The 24704-nt window shown below is 30.9% G+C and overlaps 2 protein-coding genes and 1 long non-coding RNA gene across 3 annotated transcripts; 2 read left to right on the forward strand and 1 right to left on the reverse strand.

Annotated features, from left to right (window-relative positions):
* The first annotated feature begins 1038 nt into the window (after window positions 1–1038).
* Window positions 1039–4368, forward strand: LOC112702678 (transcription factor RF2b). Its single transcript, XM_025753810.3, has 4 exons — window positions 1039–1698; window positions 2741–2873; window positions 3263–3347; window positions 3442–4368. The coding sequence occupies exons 1-4, from the start codon at window positions 1208–1210 to the stop codon at window positions 3795–3797; spliced, it is 1065 nt and encodes a 354-aa protein (XP_025609595.1). The 5' UTR covers window positions 1039–1207; the 3' UTR covers window positions 3798–4368.
* Window positions 4369–10754: 6386 nt separating this feature from the next.
* Window positions 10755–12060, forward strand: LOC112703999 (agamous-like MADS-box protein AGL80). Its single transcript, XM_025755596.3, has 2 exons — window positions 10755–10997; window positions 11313–12060. The coding sequence occupies exons 1-2, from the start codon at window positions 10821–10823 to the stop codon at window positions 11811–11813; spliced, it is 678 nt and encodes a 225-aa protein (XP_025611381.1). The 5' UTR covers window positions 10755–10820; the 3' UTR covers window positions 11814–12060.
* An 11225-nt stretch (window positions 12061–23285) lies between these two features.
* Window positions 23286–24458, reverse strand: LOC112704000 (uncharacterized). Its single transcript, XR_003154728.2, has 2 exons — window positions 24234–24458; window positions 23286–23996 (listed from the first exon to the last, which is right to left on the reverse strand). It is a non-coding gene; the product is annotated as an uncharacterized lncRNA (long non-coding RNA).
* Between the last annotated feature and the right edge of the window lie 246 nt (window positions 24459–24704).

Below are 24704 nucleotides of genomic sequence, written 5' to 3' on the forward strand. Positions count from 1 at the left end.
AGGGGGATTACCTTGAATCCGATCACAAAGTCGGAACCTCTTGCTTCTAGTGACGGAGGGGAAGAACGAAAACCTCTTACTTCTTCTTCTCTCAACTTTTTCAACCCAGTGATTAAAACCCTAAGGTTACTCCATTGATGAGGAGACGAAGATGATGATTGAGGGTGGAAGAAGAAGAGACGAGTGAAGTTTGTAGTGGAGAGAAAACTGTTTTTCATGCTAAATAACGTCAAAACGACGTCGTTTTTGACTATCAAGGGCGCCAAATCAAAACGACGATGTTTGGGGCCCCTCCAACGTGGCAAACCGAGTCCACGTCAGCGCTCTGGTGATGACTCATTACCATAAATGTGTCCAAGGACTATTTTAGGTGCTCAAAGCTCTATCTGGAAGACTATAATAGAAAAATCAGAATCTTAAGGATTACATTGGGTATTTATGCGAATTTCAGAAATTACTATAAATATTTACTCTACCATATACATGCAAATTTTTTGTTAAATTTATGTCATTAAACTTATTACAAAAATATTTATATATGTAGGACAGCCGTTCTTATTATTCAAAATTAATATTGTCATTCTTTTATAACGTTACTTTACATATTTTTTTTTGGTGACTTAATGTTACTTTACATATAATTATATATAATCTTTTTCATTATATATTTATACGAATTTATAGAAAGATAAAGGCTAAAATTTTTGTATATGAATAATTTTAACGTAAAATATAAAAATATTTGATTATTTTAGCATTTTATACGGTTGTGGTGGAAGCACAAAATATCATTGACGTTTCATAATAAAAAAAATTTAATTATGAAAGAACAAAACGTTATTGACGTTTTGTCACAAAAAATATTATTTTAATTATAAAAATAGTGACGTTTTGTAAATATCCATATTAATATTTAACAAATAATTTGATTCATAACGAAGAATTTTACACTTAATAATACAATATAAAAAAATTTAAAAATGAACTTAGTAAAATAGTATTGAGAATATTATTATTATTATTATTATTATTATTATTATTATCGGATTTGTTAATTGCCGGAACTTGGGAGTAAAGGGAAGCGGAGAGAGAGGGATGAAAGACAGAGAGAATTGCACTCATTCATTCATTCACTCACTTGTTTGTGTGACTCTCAAGACTTAAGACAAAGAAGAAGCATAGGAATTGGCAACAAATAACAACACAGATGCAAGATCCACCACCAACACCACCACCTCCAAACTCCGCTTCCCACTTACCTCCACCGGCCCCCTCCACCGCCGCAACTTCCTCAGCCTCCTCACTCTTCGTTCGCTCCGCCGCCAATGGCCACCGCCGAGCTCACTCCGAAGTCAGTTTCCGCTTACCTGACGACATGATGGACCTCTCGCCGTCGGATCCGTTCACCGGCGGCTCCTCCACGGCCAGCCTCGACGAGATCGGATCGGAGGATGACCTGTTCACGACGTACATTGACGTGGACAAGCTCGGGAATGGCTCGGGCGGATCCGGAAACGGATCGGATCCGATTGGGAACGGTACAGAATCGGAGAAGGCGGTTCCGAGGCCGAGGCACAGGCACAGTAACTCTGTGGATGGTTCTACGACGTCGTTTGGGGAGATCATGGACGCTAAGAAAGCTATGCCTCCTGATAAGCTCGCTGAGCTTTGGACCATTGATCCCAAGCGTGCTAAGAGGTCTTCAATCATTTTTGCTTTTTAATTTTTCAAAATGCATACTTCAATTTGCTATGTTTTTCTTCTTTCGTGATTTGGATTTGGATTTGGATTGGTTGCTGAATGGTTTAGATTTAGGTTTTGATGTTTTGAGTAAGCTCGTTAGTAGTGTGGATTTTTGAAGTACAGATTGGATTTTGTTTTGAAGTCTAAATCATTGACTAAGTGAAGTTTGTGCTTGGTTTCTATATTGAGTATAGTTTTCGGATTTTTTCATTCACATCACTCTTAACTGGTCATTATATTTATATATCCAAGAATTTTGCTTAGAGAAGTTAAAGTTGAATTATTTTGACTAACCAGGAGAGGATTCAAGATGAATGTATGTTGTTAGTAGATTTGTGAGAGAGGAAGAGAAAAACGATAAGAATTTGGAGGGTTGTGTTATTTATGCTTGTGTGTGATGCTTTTTTACAAGAATTTAGATCCTCTAAATTTTGAATTTTCACTTTAGAGGGTAAAGTGTGATCTCTCACCCTTGAATGGTTTCCTCTCATATCTTCTCTTAGTTCTACTGATGAAATAAATGGTCAGACACTTTACACTGTAAAGTGAAATTCAAAATTTAAAGGATCCAAATCCATTTGACAATTATGGTGTTCTACATGATACTCAATTTTATCGTGATCTTAGGTTGTCGCAGAAGCAAATTCGACAATACTTCAGTGACGAAGATTTTTTATGGTGTTTGAATCTTATGGGTTAAAAGGGATGTCAACTTGTCATAGTATAGTGCTTATGTGTCCAAGTTTCAATTGATGAATTTGTAATTTATGGTTTATGAACAATTAGAGATCATTAAGAATCTTCCTGTTCAGTGCAAAAATATTAAGTAATTTTGTATGTTGAGCATTTGAAATGGAAGGAGCCTGAGGTGATTGTGTAAAAGAGGCTGCTCTCTTTCCTTTAACTTTGAGTGACTTTAATGTTAGTAATTACTAATTCCTTTAGATCTTGTTTTGTCTATTATTCTCATAGTTTAATTATGTTGTTGTGCATTTAGGATACTTGCAAATAGGCAATCTGCTGCTCGATCAAAAGAGAGAAAGGCTCGCTACATTCAAGAACTTGAGCGCAAAGTTCAGACTCTTCAAACTGAAGCCACAACCCTTTCTGCCCAGCTGACACTATACCAGGTTTGTTTTGGCAGATATCTAATACAAAAAAGCCACTTCTAAGTTTATCTATTTTGCAATAACACTTGCAGGAGTTCCATTCTATAATAGCCCCTGCTTTTTAATATTGGATTTCAATGTAGCTCAGTGCAATAAATTCAACTGCATGATCTATGAACACCTGAGGTCTCATAAAACTTAATGGAACATTTACTTCTGTTTTCTTCTTTTTTATGCTCTTTCTTTATTATAATATATTTGCTTTATTACTTTGAAGTATTTTTCCTCATAATAATTTGTAATTTCATATCAAAATACTGAAGAACAAGCAGTTGACCTCGCCTTCCATTAGTACGAAACTTGTGTATGAGTATGAATATACGACTCAATCAGCTTTTTATCTTTTGTAGAGGGACACAAATGGTCTGAGTACTGAAAACACAGAGCTTAAGCTCCGCCTGCAAGCCATGGAGCAACAAGCACAACTTCGTGATGGTAACTATTATTACCATTTTGAATCTCACACATTTCTTAAAGTATGCTATTAGTGTTAATTAATTATGTTTAAATGGTTTCGGCTTTGCTTTAGCTTTAAATGAGGCACTGAAGAAAGAAGTCGAGAGGCTTAAGGTTGCCACTGGCGAAATGATGAGCCCCACCGAGTCTTTTAACCTTGGAATGCACCAGATGCCATTCACAGGAGCAAATTTCTTTCCGATCCCACCCCAATCAGGTCCTTCTGATCACCAGAACATGCAGTTGCCACCATTTGCTCACGCCCCACCTGGCATGCCAACGCATCAACTACAACAATCGAGTTCTCATCCACTCTCGGAAATAATGCAAAATCATATGCAGGGACTCGACATCAACAGCAAAGGACCAACTACGGTGAAGTCCGAAGGCCCATCAATTTCTGCAAGTGAGAGTAGCACTACATTCTGAATTTAACACAAATTGCTTGACCTGCTGACTTTTATCCATGGCATCATTCATTGTTTATAGTGTTGACATCTAGTCAACTAATGAAGGTACTCTATTTCATTAAATCTTCCATTCAGATTCAAGGGTTAATTCTTGATTATTTATTCTTAGGGATGCTCCCCAAAAAGGGGAAGCACCTTTGGGGTTTTGTTGCCAAGTTCGTGCAATCGTGTTTCAGCTTGGTGTTCAGTGTTTCTGGTTTCTGGAACAGTGGGAGTGCTAGGTTACTCTGTGTATGTTGGGAAGTATAAATGATCCCCCTCTAGTCATTTTGTATCATTATTGTATCATCATCATCATCATCATCATCATTCAAATGATAGCATGGAAGCTCTGATTCATTGTTGTGTTTTTAGTTCATGGTACCAAGTAAGGACTTGGGTTCTTTCTATGATGTTTAGTTACCGAGTTAAGTTTTAGATTTATTATTCATAGTTTTGTTGTACAATTTCAGTGTTTTAGAGACCAATTGTACTATGCTTATCCTAAAATCAGACCTTTCATGAAGCATGTGCTTCTCTTTTCTTTTTTCTCCGGTGGTGTAAAGCAAGTGCTGCTTTTTAATGCTGAATGCTTGAACGTCCCAGTTTATTGCTTCTGATTTTAATATAGGGAATAGGGATAAGTATGCTTTTGTGCATCCTTGGTTTTGATTTTATTCCTTAATGTTTTTAATGTACAAAATAGAATATATAAAAATGCTATTTGTACATTAAAATCAGTCACCATGTATATATAAATACATGTGTTGTTTAATTTATTTTCAATGCAAAAATATTATTTGCACACTAAAATTAGCCAACAAAATTAGTTATTATGTAATTTTGTAAATACATATATAGTTTAATTTATTTTTAACATATATTTTGTATTTCAATATGTATTTTACACTAGTGATTGATTTGGTAGTAATTTTAGTGTACATCTAACATCGTTGATTTCAATATGTATTTTGTATTCCAAATTTTTAATATGTATTTTATATTAGTTGCTGATTTTTGTGACTAATTTTAGTGTATATTTAACACGGTTGCTAGATAAAATGTTAGAAGATAAAATAAAACAAAATTTTAATTTTAGAACATAAAATATATTTATCTCCTGTTTTAAATAATTAGTAATGTCAAGACCAATTTTTTGACAATTAGTGGCCGTGAAAAATGTTCCTTTCTTTTTTCTTCTTATAATGCATTTTGTAGTGGAATATTAATAACAAATAAAATATAAGGATATTAATTTTTAAATCAAATAAAATATATCAGAATGATAATTCGAGTTCAGTTTTAAAGTGATTCTTCATATGAGTTAGACGCATTAAAATAGTTTTTGAAATACCAATTGCATTAATTATATCTTTGGAATTGACAAGAATACATTCCGTTAGTCTTTAATGACATAATAAGTTACTTGATAGAAAAGAGTTGAGATAATATGTTGCAATTTTACTCGTATCAAAGACGTAACCGGCGTAATTGAGATATCGAGAATTATTTTAGTATGCGTAACGAATTTGAGAGGCCACTCTAAAACCTTTATCTTTTGGGGGGTTTTAGAGGCTACTCTGAAACGTAGCTCTCAGCCTCTCATGATAATTCAGTTAATGGATAAAGCCTTCATAGCCCTTTTTTGTGTGTGTTTTTTGGGTTAAGGGAATCAATTGGTAGACCCAAAACTACTCTCTTGGCACTGCAAAGGTCCATTTCTAGATAGTTTTATTGCTTCTTTTTATAAGACAGTAGGTGAAAATTCACTGGTAAGGTAAGAGACCAGTATTTGTTACATACAAGTAACTCTAAGATTGGAATTCGAAACATAATAATGCTTAAACAACTCAAGTAATTATCACTTGCACTATATCTTATAGTTACAGTTATCATCTTTTAAATGTTTGTTGTTTTCTTAAATTGGAATTGGATTTACAGATCACGGTCCCTATTATAAATTTTATGCGAACTGCCTCTATTTTTTTTTCTTTCAAAGATAATGATTAAACAAAAAGAATGAGAATCGAATACAAATTCTAGGTTTAAAAATTAAAACAAGACGTGCATGAAATAAGTGATACCTAGTACTAAACTAACACGTGGGGTGTTGGCTTAACTCAAACTGAACTTTTCTCAATTTGTATAATCTTAATTCGACGAATCTGCTAAATTGTCAATTTTTTTGGGATGGTAATTGATAATTATTTATTAACTGGCAATGCAATAAATAATTTAGTGAAAATTTTGTAAAAATGAATGGAATTATAATATTTCCTAATGCAACAAGGCTGAACCCATTAAATTTCTTCTTTATACTAGTATTTGAAATACCACACCAAATATTAGGGATAACAAAACCCCATTGAAACGGACAATATTCGAGATTACCCACCACGAAAACAAAAATGGATTCGTCAACCAAGTGGGTAAAATTATTGTCTGTTCTTCTGGCTTACAGTATGACCGTTAATTGGTCTTGAGACTATAGATGTATGTCACATTTTTTTAGTATAATTGTGTATTCATTCACTAAAAAATAGAATGTATGTGTTTCGAGATATCATTTGTCTATTAATCCTGTCATTAGAGATGATTTACATTTTATTTTTTCTATTTGAGATACGTAATAAAAATCTGTTTGTCATAACGCATCAATCACCAAATGACTATACTGTTCTGATAAAATCAATTTCTTCGATTTTAAAATTTTCGTCGCCTCAATATAAATAAAGATAAAACAATTAGACTAGCATCCAACAAAAATTATAGAAACTATATTCATAATTAAAATTTAAAATATATTAATAAATATTTTAAATAACATACATATTGTTTATAATATAACATATACATTATATATATTAATATATATTTATTAATAATATATATGTATGTTGCATATTTTATTTAACAATTTAGCATAATATTTTTATATTTTATTAACATGAATGTATAAAATACTTTAATGTTAATACATATAATAACTTTCATATAGTCACCAAAAAAAAAATATAATAACTTTCATATTCGGTAATAATTAACTACAACTTATGGATATTAATATATAATTTTTAGATTATTACCCATGATAATGTCATACTTTTAAAGTTAATAACAATACAGAATTTTCAGATTGTTACACATGGTACAGATAACAGTTAACAATAGAAAAAAAATTAAAAAACACTAGTTATATACTAAAAAAGGAAAAAAATAATTATATATTTTACCTTTTAATATTAATATTTTTCATCGTAATATATAATCCTGATAAGTTTTAACAAATTTTATTTAATAATTACCATCTTGCTAATATATATTTCATTATTAATATTATATTTTACATTAATTATGTCTATATAATATTACTATAATAATATTAACGTAACAATATAGTATGAAACTATTAATATGCAAAACTAATAATAATATATAAACTTACGTAACACACAAATTAATACATATACAGTAAACAAATAAATCAGTAATTAAACTATACTAACTACATAGCAACAATAAAAATTAATTATATTAATATTAATCATGTACAAAAAAATAATAATAACACTAACTACAAAAAAAATTATAAATTCTTCGATAATAATAAAAAAACATACATATTAAAAATGGTTTAAATACACAATAATATATTTTCGGATAAACATATATTTCGTATTATTTCTGCACCTTAAATAAAAAATATATACTTTTGTGCACTTACTTCACAATTAATGATTTTTTTTACTGATTAAGAATCTTTTGTATTTAGTGAAAGGTCTTTGGTTCAACATCCACTTAAAACATATTTTTATATAAGTATATAACATATACATATATAGAGTGCAGGTTGGTCGGATAGGGTTGAGACTCAACCTGCACCCTACCCGACTCTGCATGAGAATCCTACCCGCATCTTATCCTACCCACTGCGGATCGGATTGACAATCCTACCCGACCAACTGGAATGCGGTCGGGTTGAATACCCGCGGATAGAATACATATTGCTACCTTTAGATGCAAATTGAAAATTTTTAGAACAAAATTAAAATAAAATAAAATATAAAGATATTTTTAAAATTTTTATCAAACTTCAAAAACAAAAAATATATTTTATCTTTTTAAATGATTGTTAGTTTTATTAATATTAGATTAGATAATATTATCGTAATAATAAACATGTAATAGACAATACAAAAATAATCATATATATTTGAAATGGTTTGAGTTTGAAATGATATGAATAGAATTTTATATTGTATTTTTTAACGAATACATTATGATTTTTTTTTTATCTTTTAAGTTAGATTATATTGGATTATATTATGTTATGTTTATTATTTTATATGTTTTAAAAAAAACAATTTGATTAATACACACAGATATTTGTGTTGGTCCACCTCTTTAAATAGGGGGACTATTAAATGAGGTTCCGTTATGAGAATGAGGAGGAAATGAGGATCATTTATCTTGACTGGATGGAAAATGGGACATGGGAGAGGAATACTAGTACTGATATTAATTAATTGTGAATTTAGATTATTATTTAATTAACAAAACAAAAAAATACGTATTTGTTGTTAAGAAAATACTGATATTAAAAAAATCATGTATGCCGTAAAGAGTGTACTCAGAGCATAATTGTTAAGCTAATAGTCTAATATTTAGATTGGTCATTGAAATTATATTTGCGTTTAATTTAATTTTTAAAATTTTAATTTATTTAATTTGTTTTTTAAATTTATAATCTATATATAACTTATGTTAGTCTATAATCCTATTTTCATTGTAAAATTGTTAACGACATATTAAAATAGACTAATGAATATCAGACTGGATTCGCTAGCTTCTATTGACATGGATATTAAATTTTTTTACCTTAACTTATTCCTTAACAAACCTTTAAAACTTGTATGTAAAATTAGGATTAGATCAGAGTTTTAAATATTTTGTAAAAAAAATTGTGATAAAAAAGTTTTAATTACCACTTTAGAAATAACTATTAAAAAATTTAATGGAATAGCCGTTAATTTATTTAATTCATTTCACCACGTCATTAACTGCTAAATTAGAAGACCAAATCGAGTAAAGCAAAATTTTAAAAATTAGATCAAATTGAATAAATTAAAATTTATTATTCTATTATATATCTCTAATTTTATATTAAAATGTGCTATATGTCATTTTTTTATTGTAATTGGAATCAAATTTTTTTTTTAAATTTAGAAATTCTCTTTTCAATTCCTTACTAATTTTACAATCAAAATGTGTCACATATCACTCTCTCATTGTAATTGAAATTAAATCTTTCTCTCTAAAATTAAAAAATTCATCCCTCATCCTTATTAATTTTATAACCAAAATATGTCACATATCACTCCCTCATTACAATTGAATTCAAAAAAAAATTTTCAAGATTAAAAAGTTCTTTCGTCCTCCCTCTTCCTTTTTCTATTTCTCTCATTCCTTCAACCACTCTATTTATTTTATATATCATTATCAATATCAATGACTAATTACTAATTTGACAATCAAAATGTGCAATATGACATTCTTTAATTGCATTAAAATTAAAATTGAAATATTAAAATTGAAATTGAAATATACCTATATTATGTATCATATATTATACTATCTAATTTAATAATCAAATGTGTCACATGACACTCTCTTATTAAAATTGAGAAAAAATATTTTTTTAAATTAATAAATTTCCTTCTTAAATTTTCTCATTTACCTCTCTCTATTTTTCTATTTCTCTCTACTATTTTTACTCTATATATATTTTATATTTTATATTAGTAATTTGACAAATCAAAATATATCATCCGATATTTTTTTACAATTAAAATAAAATTTTTTCTTCCAAAATTAATAAACTCTCACTCTCATTCTTCATCTTTATCTTTCACTCTCTTTTCTCTCATGCTCTATTTTTTCTATATTTCTCTTTTACAGAAAATAAAATTAACAAAATAATATAATTTAAATAAAAAATATTATTATTGTTGTTATTATATACATAGTTTTTTAGTTTTTTATTTAGTTTTAAATTTTTATCGCTTATCTTTTTAATCTATATTTTTATTTTTCTTCTTTCAAATATTTATTACATACAATTTGGAGAGAATACTAGTATTATAATTAAAAGCTAGAATCAAGATTCAATTGTTTTAAAAAAATTAATTTTGAGTTTAATTTTATTACTATCAGTATAATTTTTTTATGCTAATATCTAATTATATTTTTATATACACAGAGAGAAAAAATATTATTTTTACATTGTAAGTATAAAAATTAATTATTTTTATTTGTGCAATAGACTTATTAACAGTTAACATCTAATTAAATAGAAAAGTATACACGTTAAATTGTTTTAAATTTTAGATATCAAATGTTAAAATTAATTATTAATAAAAAATTAGATTTTTTCATATAAAAATAATAACTAAAAATCTTATTATTTAATTTTTTATCTACAGATACATTGGTCTTCTTAGCGAGAGATTTTTGTCGATCAACAATTTTGTTTTATAAAAATAGTTTAATTTTATAATTTTTTTATCATACATAATCTATACTGTTAGAATAAAGTAAACTGTAATTTTAAAAAATTTATATTTCCATAATAAAAGTACTAATTTTAAAAATTAAATTGAAACACAAAAATAATTTCAGGACTAATCTAAATATTAACACATAATTATTTGTTTAAAATATAATGTTATACTCTCCAGGAATGGAAACTATTAAATTTGAGATTTCATTCAACAGCCCCCAAATCCTAATATTTCATATTGGGTCAAGGCTTCATGATGTAACCATATTAGTATAGGATGACAATTAATGCAGCAAAAAATGGCTTAGCCTGGAATGAATCTAGGTTTCACAAATGAATCTATAAAAGGATTGGTTGAAGCAGAAATAAAATTACTATAGACACCTAGGTTACTTTTCTCCCTTCATCATTCTTAATTTCCTCTCTACTTTGCTGACTACCACCATGGCTAGATCCAAAGTGAAGCTTGCATACATAACCAACGATGCTGCAAGGAGGGTTACATACAAGAAGAGGAAAAGAGGGATGATGAAGAAAATTAGTGAACTAAGCACCCTTTGTGGGGTTGATGCCTGTGCCATAGTCTACAATTCACGTCAAGATGCTCATCCTCTTGACGAGGTTTGTCCAAAATCTACATCTATAAAATAAGGCTGTTATTTTCATAAAAATATTTTTATATAAATGATATTATTTTAAATAGTTAGATAATTTCACATATTTAACTGAATATATTCGAGCGAGTTATCTAATAATCCGTAATATCATTTTCATATAAAGAAATCTTCACAGAAATAAACACTATAAAATAAAATTGAGCATACATATATGATACGAATTAAAAAATCGTGATGACGTTATCTTAAAACAATCAACATTTTTTTGAGCCATTTTTGTTAGTAATATATTTTTTTTGAATGATTCTTGTTTCTTTAGCCCGAAGTTTGGCCCTCCCGCATGGGAGTTGAAAGGGTGATTGAGAAATTCCGGCAATTGCCGGAAATTGATCAAAACAGGAAGAGGATGGATCATGCGGATTACTTGACTCTGAGGATCGCGAAAGAGAAGGAGAAACTGAAGAAGAAAAGGCATGACAACAACGAGAAGGAGTTCCAGCTTCGCATGCATGATTTCATGCTAAGAAATAGGCTTCCAGAGAATCTGAGCTTCTTTGATTTGAATAACTTGGCTTATCATACTGACATGAAGCTTAGGGAGGTCGACATGCGGTTGCAGATGCTTCTGGAAAAAGAGAACAAGGAGATGATGATGGATTTCGCACCGTCGTCACAGCCGATTCATGGTCCTTATCATCCCCTTGAGAGTGGAGAGTCTAGTGGGAAGAACATGAACCATTTTTCATTTATGGAGGAAAACAACCACAACAACTACAATAGTGGTTTTGACATGATTCTTGGAAATGCAAGAATTAACTAATTTGTGTGGATTGATCAATGGTGATGATAATAATTACTTAATTAGGGCTTTAGGGCTTTGTCTCTTCTAGCTAATTAAGGGTCTTGCATTTTATGGTTTCGTTTCCGTTGTTGTTTAATTTCCAGTTTACCCTGTGTTGTGTGGTTCAGTGTCTTGTCTTAGTATTTGTCTTTTCAGTTTCATGTGTGGCGTATTTAGTACTATTCTTACATTTCAGAAGTGATTTGATTATTGTGTTATTCTCTAATTGTTCGTTTTTTAATAATTTTTTGTGATAACTACTAAGAAGAGCTGTTTTTTGTTTTGGGTAATAATAGTTACACATCTAAATATATAGATGGATAATAAATGAAATAATTATTTTTGTTGAATTAAAAGATCTACAAGATAAATTGGATAAAAATATGTGAATCAAAATGATAATAATTGTAAACTTTTAGATTGCATACATTTTCATGCATAAAGGAAAAGTCTTTCATAATTTTTAAAATGTGATATTTAAAAATAGATTATACAAAACAAATGTGATGTTTTTAAATCGTGCTTATTCAAAATATGCTAATTGGTGTGTCGCATTTTTTATTGACTAAAACGCGCAAATCAACCTGTTACTTTTTTTTGTTGAAGATAACTAACCTGCGAAATACACGCTATATGTGTGTCTTTTTTGTCTTTGTTCACAATTGATGCATGCTTCTCCTTTCATATGTGCACGCCTGACGTCTTTGTTCTACTTGCACACAGTAGGAAGCTGGCCAAAAAAAAAATTCGAACATTAAATTAAAACTTTCTGAAAAGCATTGAAAATTTCAAAAATTAAATAATGAGCTAATCAAAAAAATAGTTAGAAAAGTGAGTATATAAAGACTGAGTAAAAGAGAAGTTGGAGCATAAAAATAACGATTTTGTTTTTAATAGAAGAAGGTTTTGAATTTTTTGATAATTAAACCGTCGGTTTTCAAAAGATTCATAAGACAATGATAATTACTGAGTTTGAAAACAGTTTTCTTATTAAATATCTTCTTATGACAATTCTTAAATTTTGTGGTGAGACTGTATGATTAGGTTCTCACTCCCTACAGCTTATCTTTTTAGAAAATGGATGAAGAAGCTTAAGAAGAGTTTAACCGTGTTTTGCTTATACGATTTTGTTGTTATATTAGTTTAGTTGTTATTTATTTATCCCTCGCTATTAATATTATATTTGTAAAGAGGGTAGGAATTTTGATGGTTATGTTTGTAAGTTATTTCATAAATAACTTGGTTATTTTATATATATATATATATATATATATATATATATATATATAAAATTATTTTCAATTTTTAAAAGAATAGTTTATACAATTTCAAATTTTACAAAGACTTCTATTTTATTATTAAGTATGGAAGTCGTCGTAATACTCCTTATTATCAAAGTGACACAATTGAAAACGTGACATTCTAATAATAAAGGTATTACAGGTGAATTGCACTATTTTATTGGAATACAAGTAGCTAAAACTTGTAATGATGGATTGCTACTGACTCAAGGGAAATATATCCGGGACTTGTTGCTTAAAGCTAGTATGATTTATTGTAAACCTCGTCATACACCTTTACCTTCTATAGCAAAGCTAAAAGCTTTAGGAGGTGCTGAATTTGAAAATCCTCATCTTTACAAGTCTATTGTAGATAGTTTACAGTACTTGATAATAATTAGGTCTGAATTAGCCTATAGTATGTACAAGGTAGCTCAGCTTATGCAAATGCCTTTAGTTGCTCATTAAAAACTGGTTAAGCGAATGTTGAGATTTATGAGTAGAATAGCAACTTTTGGTTTGAAAATAACCAAACATCCTTCTTTGAACATATAACAACATACTATGATTTTGAATGGGCAAATAATTCAGATGATAAAAATTTAACTGGAAGATTTTGTGTGTTTGTTGGACAAAATATGGTGTTTTAGTATTCTAAGAAATAAGGAAAAGTGGCAAAGTCTAGTATAGAGGTTGAGTACAGAGTTTTAGTTGACTTAGTAGTCGAGTTTATGAAGTATAGATATTTTGCTGAGTTGCCGTCGGACACAACACGACACTCGTTCGACACACGTGTCTGCTGTGCCCAACCATGTCTTAATAAAAAATAAGAAATTCTTCTCCGGACACGCCTGAACACACCTAAATACCATCATATGTCAGCGTGTCTAGTCTTATTCTTAACATATATTCTTAAAATAAATTTAGATATAGTAGATATTATTATTTATTAAAACAAAAAATATTTTAAATACTTGATATAATTAAAATAAGATATTAAAAATAATTAAAAAATTTAATTTATATTTTAATATCAATAAAATATCAAAATATCGTTACGATTTATCTAAAAAATACTTTATATTTTATATATATGTGTAACACCCCACCACACAGAGCTTTACGCTTAAGTCGTAAAATAGAGTTGGTGTGGTATTACGATCTCTAAAACAACATATATATAGAAAGAATACAATAACTAGGAGCTTTGAAAAAAAGGTAAAACAAAAAATCGCGAAAATAAAAGCGCAATGCTCAGGAAACGGAATTACTTGCGTGTGAAGAAACCTAATGATCACAGGCATAAATAAACAAAAGTAATAATAGAGAGTCAAGGATACAGAATAACTAACTTCTAACTCAGCTTGGGAAACCAAAGTTGGCCGGAAAGTATTTACATATATATATATACAAATCCCAAACCCAAACTACATTGCCAAAATCCTAACTCTCCATAAACCTCTAAGAGAATCAAAATAAATAAGTTATTCAGAGAGAAAGCTAAGTATATATACATATGAACTATACAGCAAAAAGTAACCCAAAAACCACTCCACTTCAGAAGTCTAGACACCTAGCGAGGTGTCTCTCGGCCTGCATTTGAAAAACAACATAGTATGGGGTGAGAACCAAGGGTTCTCAGCATGGTAAAAGTGCCACACATGTAAGATATAAGGTCTTGGGAATGTCAGAGGTAATCCTAGAACGTCAACACTCAGATTATAAAGCATAAATTACTAAACAGAAACCATAAAAGGGTAAGCATCTAGGGAATTCTAAACCTAGCTTAACTTAATCTCAACCCTAAGCTTTCCACCTTTCCTCCGTTCCTCTATCTCTGGTGACTTTACAAAGACAGACAAACAGACAAGTGCAAGCACAGGTAGGAAACAAGTAGTGCAAGTAGCAAATATAACAATTAACATGATATATTCAATTACGTATTTCCAAATAATGCATAGCAACCAAAACAAACAAAATGCACATGATGTATGCCTGTCCTATGGCTGATGAAACTCATCTGTCGGTTATCAAGCCAATCCGATAAGTCCGGTTTGCTAAACCTTTGGATTGTCCCTCGACGCGCATCCCCAAGAGTCTATGCATAGCTTTTTCTCAATATATAAATTTGTTCAATGGGGGTCAACCTTCCCGGAAATTTAGAGTGCGCGGACACATCTTATGTCGTAGGGTCAACAAAGTATCGAGTTTCAACCTGGAACACGTGGTGACAAGGCACGGTACTTTACCCAAAAAAACTCGTATCTCAGATAAATTGAGTGTATAATGCCAAACATGTTCATAATCATTGTAAATCTTTGCATAATCATATCATATTGGCCATAATATCATATACACTCCCAAATATACTCATTTTCATATTTACTTCACCACATTTTCTACTTTACTTCACCCCAAGTTACCTCAATTCCCTATCTCCATCTTACTACTAGAGCTCACACTATAATTTGAGGCTAAAAAGATGAAAATAGAGGTTTAGAAATTTGAAATTTGACTTAAAAATACAAAATTCATTTTTGTTGGAACAAGGGCCACGCGTACGCATGGGCGTGCGAAAAGGCTTGCTCGCGTACGCATATTCCCTACTCGCATACGTGGGGATCCCATGCCGAAAGAGTTGGTCGCGTTGTGAGCGACTGGACGCGTACGCAAATCCTAAGTCACGCGTATGCGTGAGCCACGTGTACGCGTGGGCAAGGAAAAGTCCTTACTCGTGTATGCAAGCACCTTATCCCAATTCCCAACCCGAAAGGGTTGGTCGCGTTGCGAGCAACTAGACGCGTACGCGTGAGCGTACATTTTTCCAAAAATTTTGCTAAGTTTGAAAAACCGTAGAATTTCAAATTTTAATCCCAAACTTCCGACGCGCATAACTTTTCTGTTTTAAATCATTTTCCTTTCGTTTTTTAAATGGCGTAAACTTCACGAACCCAATTTTCATATAAAACAAGTTTGAAATCATTTGGAGGTCCGGAAGCCAAGTTATGACTCGCTGAAATTGACCAAAACCCAAATTTCTCAAAAAGTTCAAACCTCACTTTCATCAAAATCAAGTTCAATATCCACTTCCTATACATATATTCAGTACAACACATATCATAACATCTCCAGACAACTCTACTATCTACTTACAAAATCATAACCCATCAAACGTCAATTCTTTACCAATCCACACCCTAAGTTTCTTACCTCTATCAACATAATCATCAACATTTTACCATACATACATATACAACTAATATAATCAATTTGCCAACAATATCCACACACCAAAGAATTATGGTTACCAACACATACATAACTTATATCATCAATCAACATCATTAATGCTAAGCTTCCAACCTACATAATCATTCTAACCTATCCTATGGTTCTCTAGCCTAAGTTTTCACATAACATTATATATTAAATACACGAAACCTAAATCATACTTTGGCCGATTTCTGCGTATACCCCGAGACACCACCAAGGCACCCAAAGCAACCCTCAAGGTTTAAAATCTTCAAGGCAAGGCCTCCCAAACTCCACAAGCTTCCAATGTACTCAATCAACTTCAATATACACATATACAAGCCTAATTCACATATTTTACACCCAAATTTAATACCCAAACCCACATAGGTTAGAATTTGCAGAATTTTAAGAGTTCTCACCTTATATATGTCTTGATTGAACAAGGAGTCACAAGCTCCTCAAGCTAGTTTGAGCCTAAACATGACACCGAATTTTTAATAACCAAAACCTCAATTTTTGAAAATCCAAAAGAATAAGAGGCTGAGACAGAAGCTGAGGTTTCTTACCAAAATTGGATACCAGACTTCGTAGAGCTCGACGTATTGGACGCGTGGCCGCAAACAGTGCGACAATCGAAGCTCGGAACGGAGAGTTATGGTGGTTTGAAATCAAGTCAAGGGTTTGAAAGCTCTCTTCCTTCCTTCCTTAATGTTTTGCAGCTAGGGGTGGCAGGAGAACCCGAACCTGCGGGTACCCGACCCGTCCCAACCCGATCGGGGCGGGTTTATGTCGGGACGGGTGGTTGAGCGGGGTGGGGCGGGTTCGTATATATATATAGGGATTAGGGTTTTTCTCTCTGTGCGTCCATCACCTTCAGACACCATAATTTTATTCTTTTTCTTCCTCAGAGAACCAAAGTCACCTAGCCATAGTCTTCTTCTCCATTGCTCAGTCCCTCACCCCCTTGCCGTCGCTGCTCAGCCTCTCATTCCCTCGTCGTCGTTGCCCACTCCTTGCCGTCGTCGCAGCTCCTCGCCGTTGTCGCTCAGCCTGCAGCTCCTCGCCGTCGCCGCTCAGCCCGCAGCTCCTCGCCGCTTAGCCCGTAGCTCCAGCCTACCGTCGCTGCTCAGTTTTTAGCTCCGTAAGACCGTAAGTTCCTCTCACTCTTGTTCTCTCGTGCGCACTTTCTCTCTCTCCCTCTCTCTCCCTCTCCATCATATTGTGAGATCTAAGTTTTTTTTTGTTCCTCCACAGATTCATCTCTTTGTTGCTGTCATTGTGAGCTTAGCCATCGCCATTGCATGTGAGCCTGTCACTGTCGGAGCCCCTTCTCTTTGTCTCTCTGAGTCTGTGACTGTAAGTTTTATAATTTTTTATTCAATTTTGTAAATGTACGTGCTGAAGTGGATTTATATGTGTTTGATTGAGAATTTTGTTGTAAATTTGTTGATTGAGAATTACTTTGTTGATTACAATTTGTTTGTGTCTCTGATGGTAGTTTTTCATTTTTCATTTTAATTGAGCATTTGAGACTGTGGTTGTAATTTTGCTTTTATGTGTCTAATTGCAGTTTTTTAATTTTTTATTTTGAATGAGAATAAGAGACATTGTAATTATAATTTTGTTTATATGTGTTTGATTGCAGTTTTTTATTTTTTCATTTTAAATTGTTATCGGTTATAGTATTTTTTATGATGTTGGCATGTTGCAACTGGTTATATATATTGATTGAGAATGAGGCTATCATATTCATGCTTTAGATCAACAGAACAATAAAAATTAAAATTTTATTTAATTTTTACAGGAGCGGGTAGGGACGGGGCGGGTACCCGCCGAGGAGCGAGTTAGGGTACTACAGTTTACTACCCACGGATAGTGACGGGGCGGGTAGTATATGATTAACAGGACGACGGGGCGGGGTCGGGTAGGGCAAAAACCCGCCCCTACCCGCTCCACTGCCACCCCTATTTGCAGCGTGAATGATGAGAAGGGAGGAAGAGAAAGCTATGTTCATAAGGGTCTGGTTTGTCCGGTTCAGTTTATATTCGGCCTAATTTTGAGCCAAATTTTTTGAAATTAGTGTCAAAATTCTTGTTTTAATGAGCTCTATCTTAATTTAATATAATGCTCATATTTTTAATTTTCTTATAAAAATTTAATTTATTGACTAATTATTTACTAATTTAACAGGATTTACAGTATGCGTATCTCCGTGTCATATAGGATTTTAAATTCGCGTGTCGACGTGTCCCTTGTGGTGTCGTGTCCCGTATTTATATCAATATCCGTACATCATAGAGCCGAGTTGATTTAAACTAAAGGTTTAATGGGTGAGCTGAAAATATAATATTGAAGCAACACCCATGATTTATTGTGACAACTTGAGTGCAATGTTACTAGCTACAAATCCAATCCTACATTCCAAAATCAAGCATTTTGAGATTAACCTTCGTTTTGTGAGAAATTATGTGACAAACAAAGTGATTCAAATAAAATATGTTCCTGGTTCAGCATAAATTGTAGACACTTCACCAAAATTCTCCCTTCAGCAGCATTTCTGCAACTCAGAGAAAAGCTCCAAATTCTAGACTCAATAGGGTCACCATTTTTAATGCTAAAGGAATAGGATAGTGTTGAAGAAGAAAAAAGTGTTAAGGAAGAAACTGCAGACTTAAAAAGTTAGGGTCATGAAAAGAAGTCACTTCTAAGGAAATATAAAGAACTAGGAATGAAGATGGGGTCATGAAGGAGTATAAGCAAAGATAGTATAAGTAAGAATAGTAAAGTTAGTTAGAGTATGCGTATGAGTTGTTACTAAAGTTGAACTATCAAGTGAGTTAGTTAGGTAGTTACATTTTCCTTCCTATTCTGTTATGTATCTATAAATAATAGTAGAGACTAAGTATAAGAATTGATTTTAGATTCACAATGCTATTATACAGATGACTTATATTGAGCATTACTATATCTCTCTTGTCTTCATTCTCTCTAGTTTTTAGATTCTAGATCACTTTTTCTTACTGATCTCTGATCTCTAATCTCTAGTTAAAAGTGGTGTGGTTTGGAGATGATTCTATTCTCATCACGAATGCTATTAGATCTTTGTTACAAACATTTTGTTTTACTCCTTTGGAGGGAGTCGTATAATGTGTTTATAGTCTATGTTTTAGGGTTTTTTTTTTTTTTCAGTCTTAATGTGTCTTGGTTTTCTTTAATTTTTTTTGGTTTAATTACTCTATTGGTCCTACAGTTTTATAAAATTTTTAGTTAGGTTCTTTAATTTGTACTTTTTTTTCTTTTTAATTGAATCCTTATACCAATTTTTTTTAATTAGATCTCTACACTTTTTTTCCTTTTATTTGGGTCCTTGCACACCAATTTTTTTTCTAGTTGGATTTCTATAAAATTAAGCCAATTACTGCTAAGAGATACCTAATTGAAAAAAAAAATTAGTGCAGGGATCCAATTAAAAAGAAAAAAAAATATAAGGACGTAATTGAAAATTTTACAAAACTATAGAAACTAAGAGAATAATTAAATTTTTTTTTATTTGTACTATACATATGTAGACTATATACAAATAAATTATAATAAGCCATTGTTTGGTTTATCCTGCTAGTCTTTGGGGTTGTTATTTTCTATTTTCATGTTTGGTATTGTTATCCTTTGTTCATTTAATAAGTGTTCGAAAATTTAATAAAAAATATTAAGAAGTCCATTTTATTATTAATATTAGTCAATATTTTTAATTAATATTTTATTTTTATATTATTAAAACTTATGATTTAGTGTGTAGAGATTAGAATTTATTAATATTTAAATATAAAGAATTGGCCAAGTATTGAAAAATAATAAATTATAATACTTGACTTAGGACAAAGTAGCAACTTGGGCATATAGTTCACTAATGTGGCCCAAGAATAATATCCCTTATTTGGATTCAATTTTATCATATTAGAGCACCTGAATACAACTTTTATTTTTTAACTAATTTTATTAACTAAAATGAATTACGTATACAATAATATATTGAACAATGCTACTGGCCAACGCAAATTATTGTTTTTGTTTAATAATTAATTAATAATATTTCAAAATATTAACTAAAAAATAATATTAAACTGTTAAACTAAATGTGTTAAGTTATTGGCTAAAAATATTAGCCAAATTGCAAATTCTTCAAAAAAAAATTTTATGAGATACATTTTCCCATTATTATGGAATAAGGCAGGATTCTCTAATAAAACACGTGTATTATATTGAACTAATTAGTTAATCTTTTAGTGATAATCATTTTAAATAAAAGTACTTTGGGAAAAGAAGTAGTATTCCTTAAAAATCAGATATACAAGGGAGGAATATATTAATAATTATTTTATCTTAATTGTTGCATGTAACAAAATGGGTTGATAATAGTTGATTTTTCTTCCACGTTATACGTTTATAGAAAAATTCTTAAGCATAGATATAGCTAGAAAATAAATAAATAAACTATAAACTATAATATATAAAGGAAAGGACTTGAATTTGTTCAATAATAATGAGATAGATGAAACCCTCTGATCTAATCCCTTAGAGCAGTAGTTAACTTCAAGTAGGTTTCATTTTATTTATTAGTGGCCTATGAACTTGTCCATCCTAGCTATAAGATGGTATGTCTTGCACATAAATTAATTAAAGTTCTCAATTTTGCTACAACAATATGGGACCAATCTTGGGACAATCCCTTGTGAAGGGAAGTTTTCAATGATCCCTAAACCAACGGCATATAGTCGTAACAAAACTAGCATATGTCTACTTGTATTTCTACTTTAATAAATATATCAAGGTAGGAAATGTTGCATGATCCCTTTGTTATGGTCCTAGCAGTTCTTTTCATCTTTAATTTTTCTTTTGTTTATTTATTGCTTTTGTTCCTTTATATATATAATTAATTAATTCAGTTTATAAGAGAAGAGACATATCTTTTCAAATGGAAAACCCTTTGTTCCTGGCCTATCGTCATAAAATTGTTCATATCTACTCTAACTAATATTTACAATAATAGTATGCATATATCTAAAAGTGTATATCCATATACTACAAGAATTCTTCCAAATAGCGACGGTTTATTTGCGACAGTTTATAAAATTATTGCTAATTTTATCTGTTTATTTATTTATTCATTTGTTTTTAGCGATATCACTCATCATATGTTAATTATATTTCATTTGGATATGGTTGGTGGCTTATAATAATGCGCAATTGTTGTGTAAAATGTATCAGAACAACGACAAAATACAATCCTTCAAAAATACATTTTTCATTCAAGAAGAGACAAAGTGTTGGATTCTTAGAAGTGGCAAACACTAGACAGAAAATTTATTTATTTATTATTAAATAGATTAATATAAGCATAAATGTGTCTATTATAATTTACTTTTTTATGTTATGGTTTAAGAATAATTAATATATAATAGTAATAATAATTAATATGAATTTAGTTAAAATGATCATTTTTAAATTTTATAATCAATAATTTCGAGTTAGATTTTTATATAAAAATTGTTTCTTTATAAAAAGAGTGAATAGAAGATAGATACTAAAGCATGAGTAAGAGGTTAAAAGAATCATATTAAATACTTCATATTTTATATAAATTAAATATATATAATAATCACAAATATGAAATTGGTTAAAATAATAATTATAAATATTTAATATTCTATATTTGAAAACTTTTGCGTTCGAATCTTTAAAATAATAAAAGAATTTTTTTAATACATTATATATAATGAAAAGAGTTTTAGAAAAAGAATTTTCTACATCAAACTTTTTGGTATTCTTTTTATGTAACGGAAGAAGATAAGATATGTATTATCAAGAAAGCATAGTTAAGAGAGGATTATTCTATGTGGTGAATGAAAGTCTCAAGTGCATGCCCAATTGCACAATCATGGTAACGGAATTGAGAAAAACAAAAAGCGTGGAACATGCATGCATGATTGGTCCTGTGATAGAAAGAAAAGTAATAATTTTATATGATTTGATGGATAAGGAGGCTGCCGCCGAAGCCATGACACATGTGGCTATAACATGGTAGGGTATGGCATCTGATCTGATTTTGCAAATTGCAAGCAGACCATGCATGTATAAGTGTCGTATGTGGGCTCAATTTCTCACACAACCAACAAAATCATATGAATGAATCAGAATTCACAAGTAATAAGTAGTAACATACAATCCCGAGCATCATTGGAGCCCAGCCCTCTCCTCAAGACAGCACAAAGACCACAATCAACATTTACGCACGTCTCTCTCAACTCTTATTAACAGTTAGATTTTAATGCAAGCTCGTAAATACTGTCGCTGCTGCCCCATTCAGTAAACCGCAACAAATTATTCAGCCACCACAAACACCCTAGCTACCACCAAAGGAAAACACAAACATAAGTTAAGTGTGACAGAAATAAAGATATTGAGATGGATGAGTGGTTATATGCGATTGGATAGAATAAGGAATCAAGATATGAGAAAGAGAATTGGCTGGAATAGCACCTATTGTGGAAAAGATGATAAAATTATATCTCAAGTGATTTGGACATGTGAGAAGAAGACCGACAGAGCACCCAATCAGGAAGATGGATGAGATGGAAGATGGATAAAGGATGAAAGGCAGAGGAAGACCTAGAAAGACCATCCATGAGGTGGTCAAACTAGATCTACATGTAAACAGTCTCTTTGTAGACATGATACATGATAGAGTTCAATGGCGTCGTTTGATTCATGTAGCTGACCCCACCTAGTGTGACAAAATTTTATTGTTGTTGTTGTTATTGTTGTTGTTGTTATTGTATACTATCAATATATATAGAGTTTATGACAGAATAAATGATGGAAGAGATTACAAAAAAAATTACAAAAAAGATGAATGAAATTGAGAGAATGCCATTGTGTTTCTCATCTAAAAAAACTCTAACAGAAATATATATGCTAACACTTGTGCCTTCCATTGTGAAGGACACTACTGCTATATATATACATTAATAAGTAACTACTTTCCAACTAATTTTCCATCTCTTGTAATAGAAATAACAAAATTTGACTCTGGGCGCTAAGCGCCGGTTGACATTGGGCACTGGACGCCAGATTTTGTTAGGCACTAGGCGTCGGTTCACAGGCAGGCGCGCCTTGTCTTCTGATCCCCCTCAAACTCAAGGGAGTTCTTAGAGTGATCTTGATCGAGTTTGTGTTTGAATCTATCAAATGTCATAAAAGACAGAAGTTCAGTATAAATATCTATCACCTGATCTTGTCCCAAAATATGCATAATATGAAATTTCTTTTAAATAACTTTGCTCCTCACAAAATGAAGATTAAGTTCAAAGTGTTTTGTGTGATGATGCACGATTGGATTGGCAGAAATTTATACTGCACTAGCATTACTATAGTAAATAACTGGAGTGATAGCAAGAGAAATTTAAGGCTCATGAAGAACATTTTCAAGCCATATAATTTCAAAAGATGCATTTGTTATTCTTCGAAATTCTGCTTTTGCACTTGAACGGTTAACGGAGTGCTATTTTCTACTAGACCAAGCAACCAAATTGTTTCCAAAATATACACAGTAACCTGATATAGAACGCATCTGCAAAAGCAAAAATTCTAAAATTAGTAGTTGAATGAAAAATAATTTCTTGATCTATAGTACCTACAAGGTATCGAAGTATTTGTTTCACATACTTCCAATGGAAGACCAAGAAATTAAGCATAAATTGATTAACTTTATTGATAGCAAAATAATTTTCTGATCAGATAAGTGTACAATATTATAAAACACCAACACTTGATCTATAGTGAGTAGGATCATGAAAAGATTCAATACCATATTGAGAGAGTTTCTCAGTGGAGACATGGGAGTGGGAACTGATTTTTGCCGCTTGCATACCAACTTGAAAAAGAATATCTTTAATGTATTTTGTTTGGCAAAGATGATAAGCTCCATAATTGAATTTAAAAGTCTCTATACCTAAGAAATAATTAAAGTACCAAGATGCTCTAAAGTAAAAATTTTGTGTAATTAAGATATTATAGTCTATATGGCAGAAGAATCACTCTCTGTAACAAGAATGTCATCAACATACACTAATATATATATATATATATATATATATATATATATATATATATATATATATATAGAACAATAATTTGTAGTTTTTAGAAATAAGGAGAAATTAGATTTGATATTTTTCAACCCAAATTGAGAGAGGATAGATGCTAAAGTGACATACATAAATTGAGGAGCCTGTTTGAGGCTATAGATTGTTTTCTGAAATTTGAAAACTTATGAAGA

This window comes from Arachis hypogaea, chromosome 7 (genome assembly GCF_003086295.3).
Source record: "Arachis hypogaea cultivar Tifrunner chromosome 7, arahy.Tifrunner.gnm2.J5K5, whole genome shotgun sequence".
Taxonomy (NCBI): domain Eukaryota; kingdom Viridiplantae; phylum Streptophyta; class Magnoliopsida; order Fabales; family Fabaceae; genus Arachis; species Arachis hypogaea.

Excerpts from the sequence above, each read along its gene's own strand:
- LOC112702678 (XM_025753810.3), top strand. The coding sequence starts at position 1,208 with ATGCAAGATCCACCACCAACACCACCACCTCCAAACTCCGCTTCCCAC. Across the intron at positions 1,699-2,740 it reads GATCCCAAGCGTGCTAAGAG|GATACTTGCAAATAGGCAAT; the intron begins GTCTTCAATCAT and ends TTGTGCATTTAG. Across the intron at positions 3,348-3,441 it reads ACAAGCACAACTTCGTGATG|CTTTAAATGAGGCACTGAAG; the intron begins GTAACTATTATT and ends GCTTTGCTTTAG.
- LOC112703999 (XM_025755596.3), top strand. The coding sequence starts at position 10,821 with ATGGCTAGATCCAAAGTGAAGCTTGCATACATAACCAACGATGCTGCA. Across the intron at positions 10,998-11,312 it reads ATGCTCATCCTCTTGACGAG|CCCGAAGTTTGGCCCTCCCG; the intron begins GTTTGTCCAAAA and ends TTGTTTCTTTAG.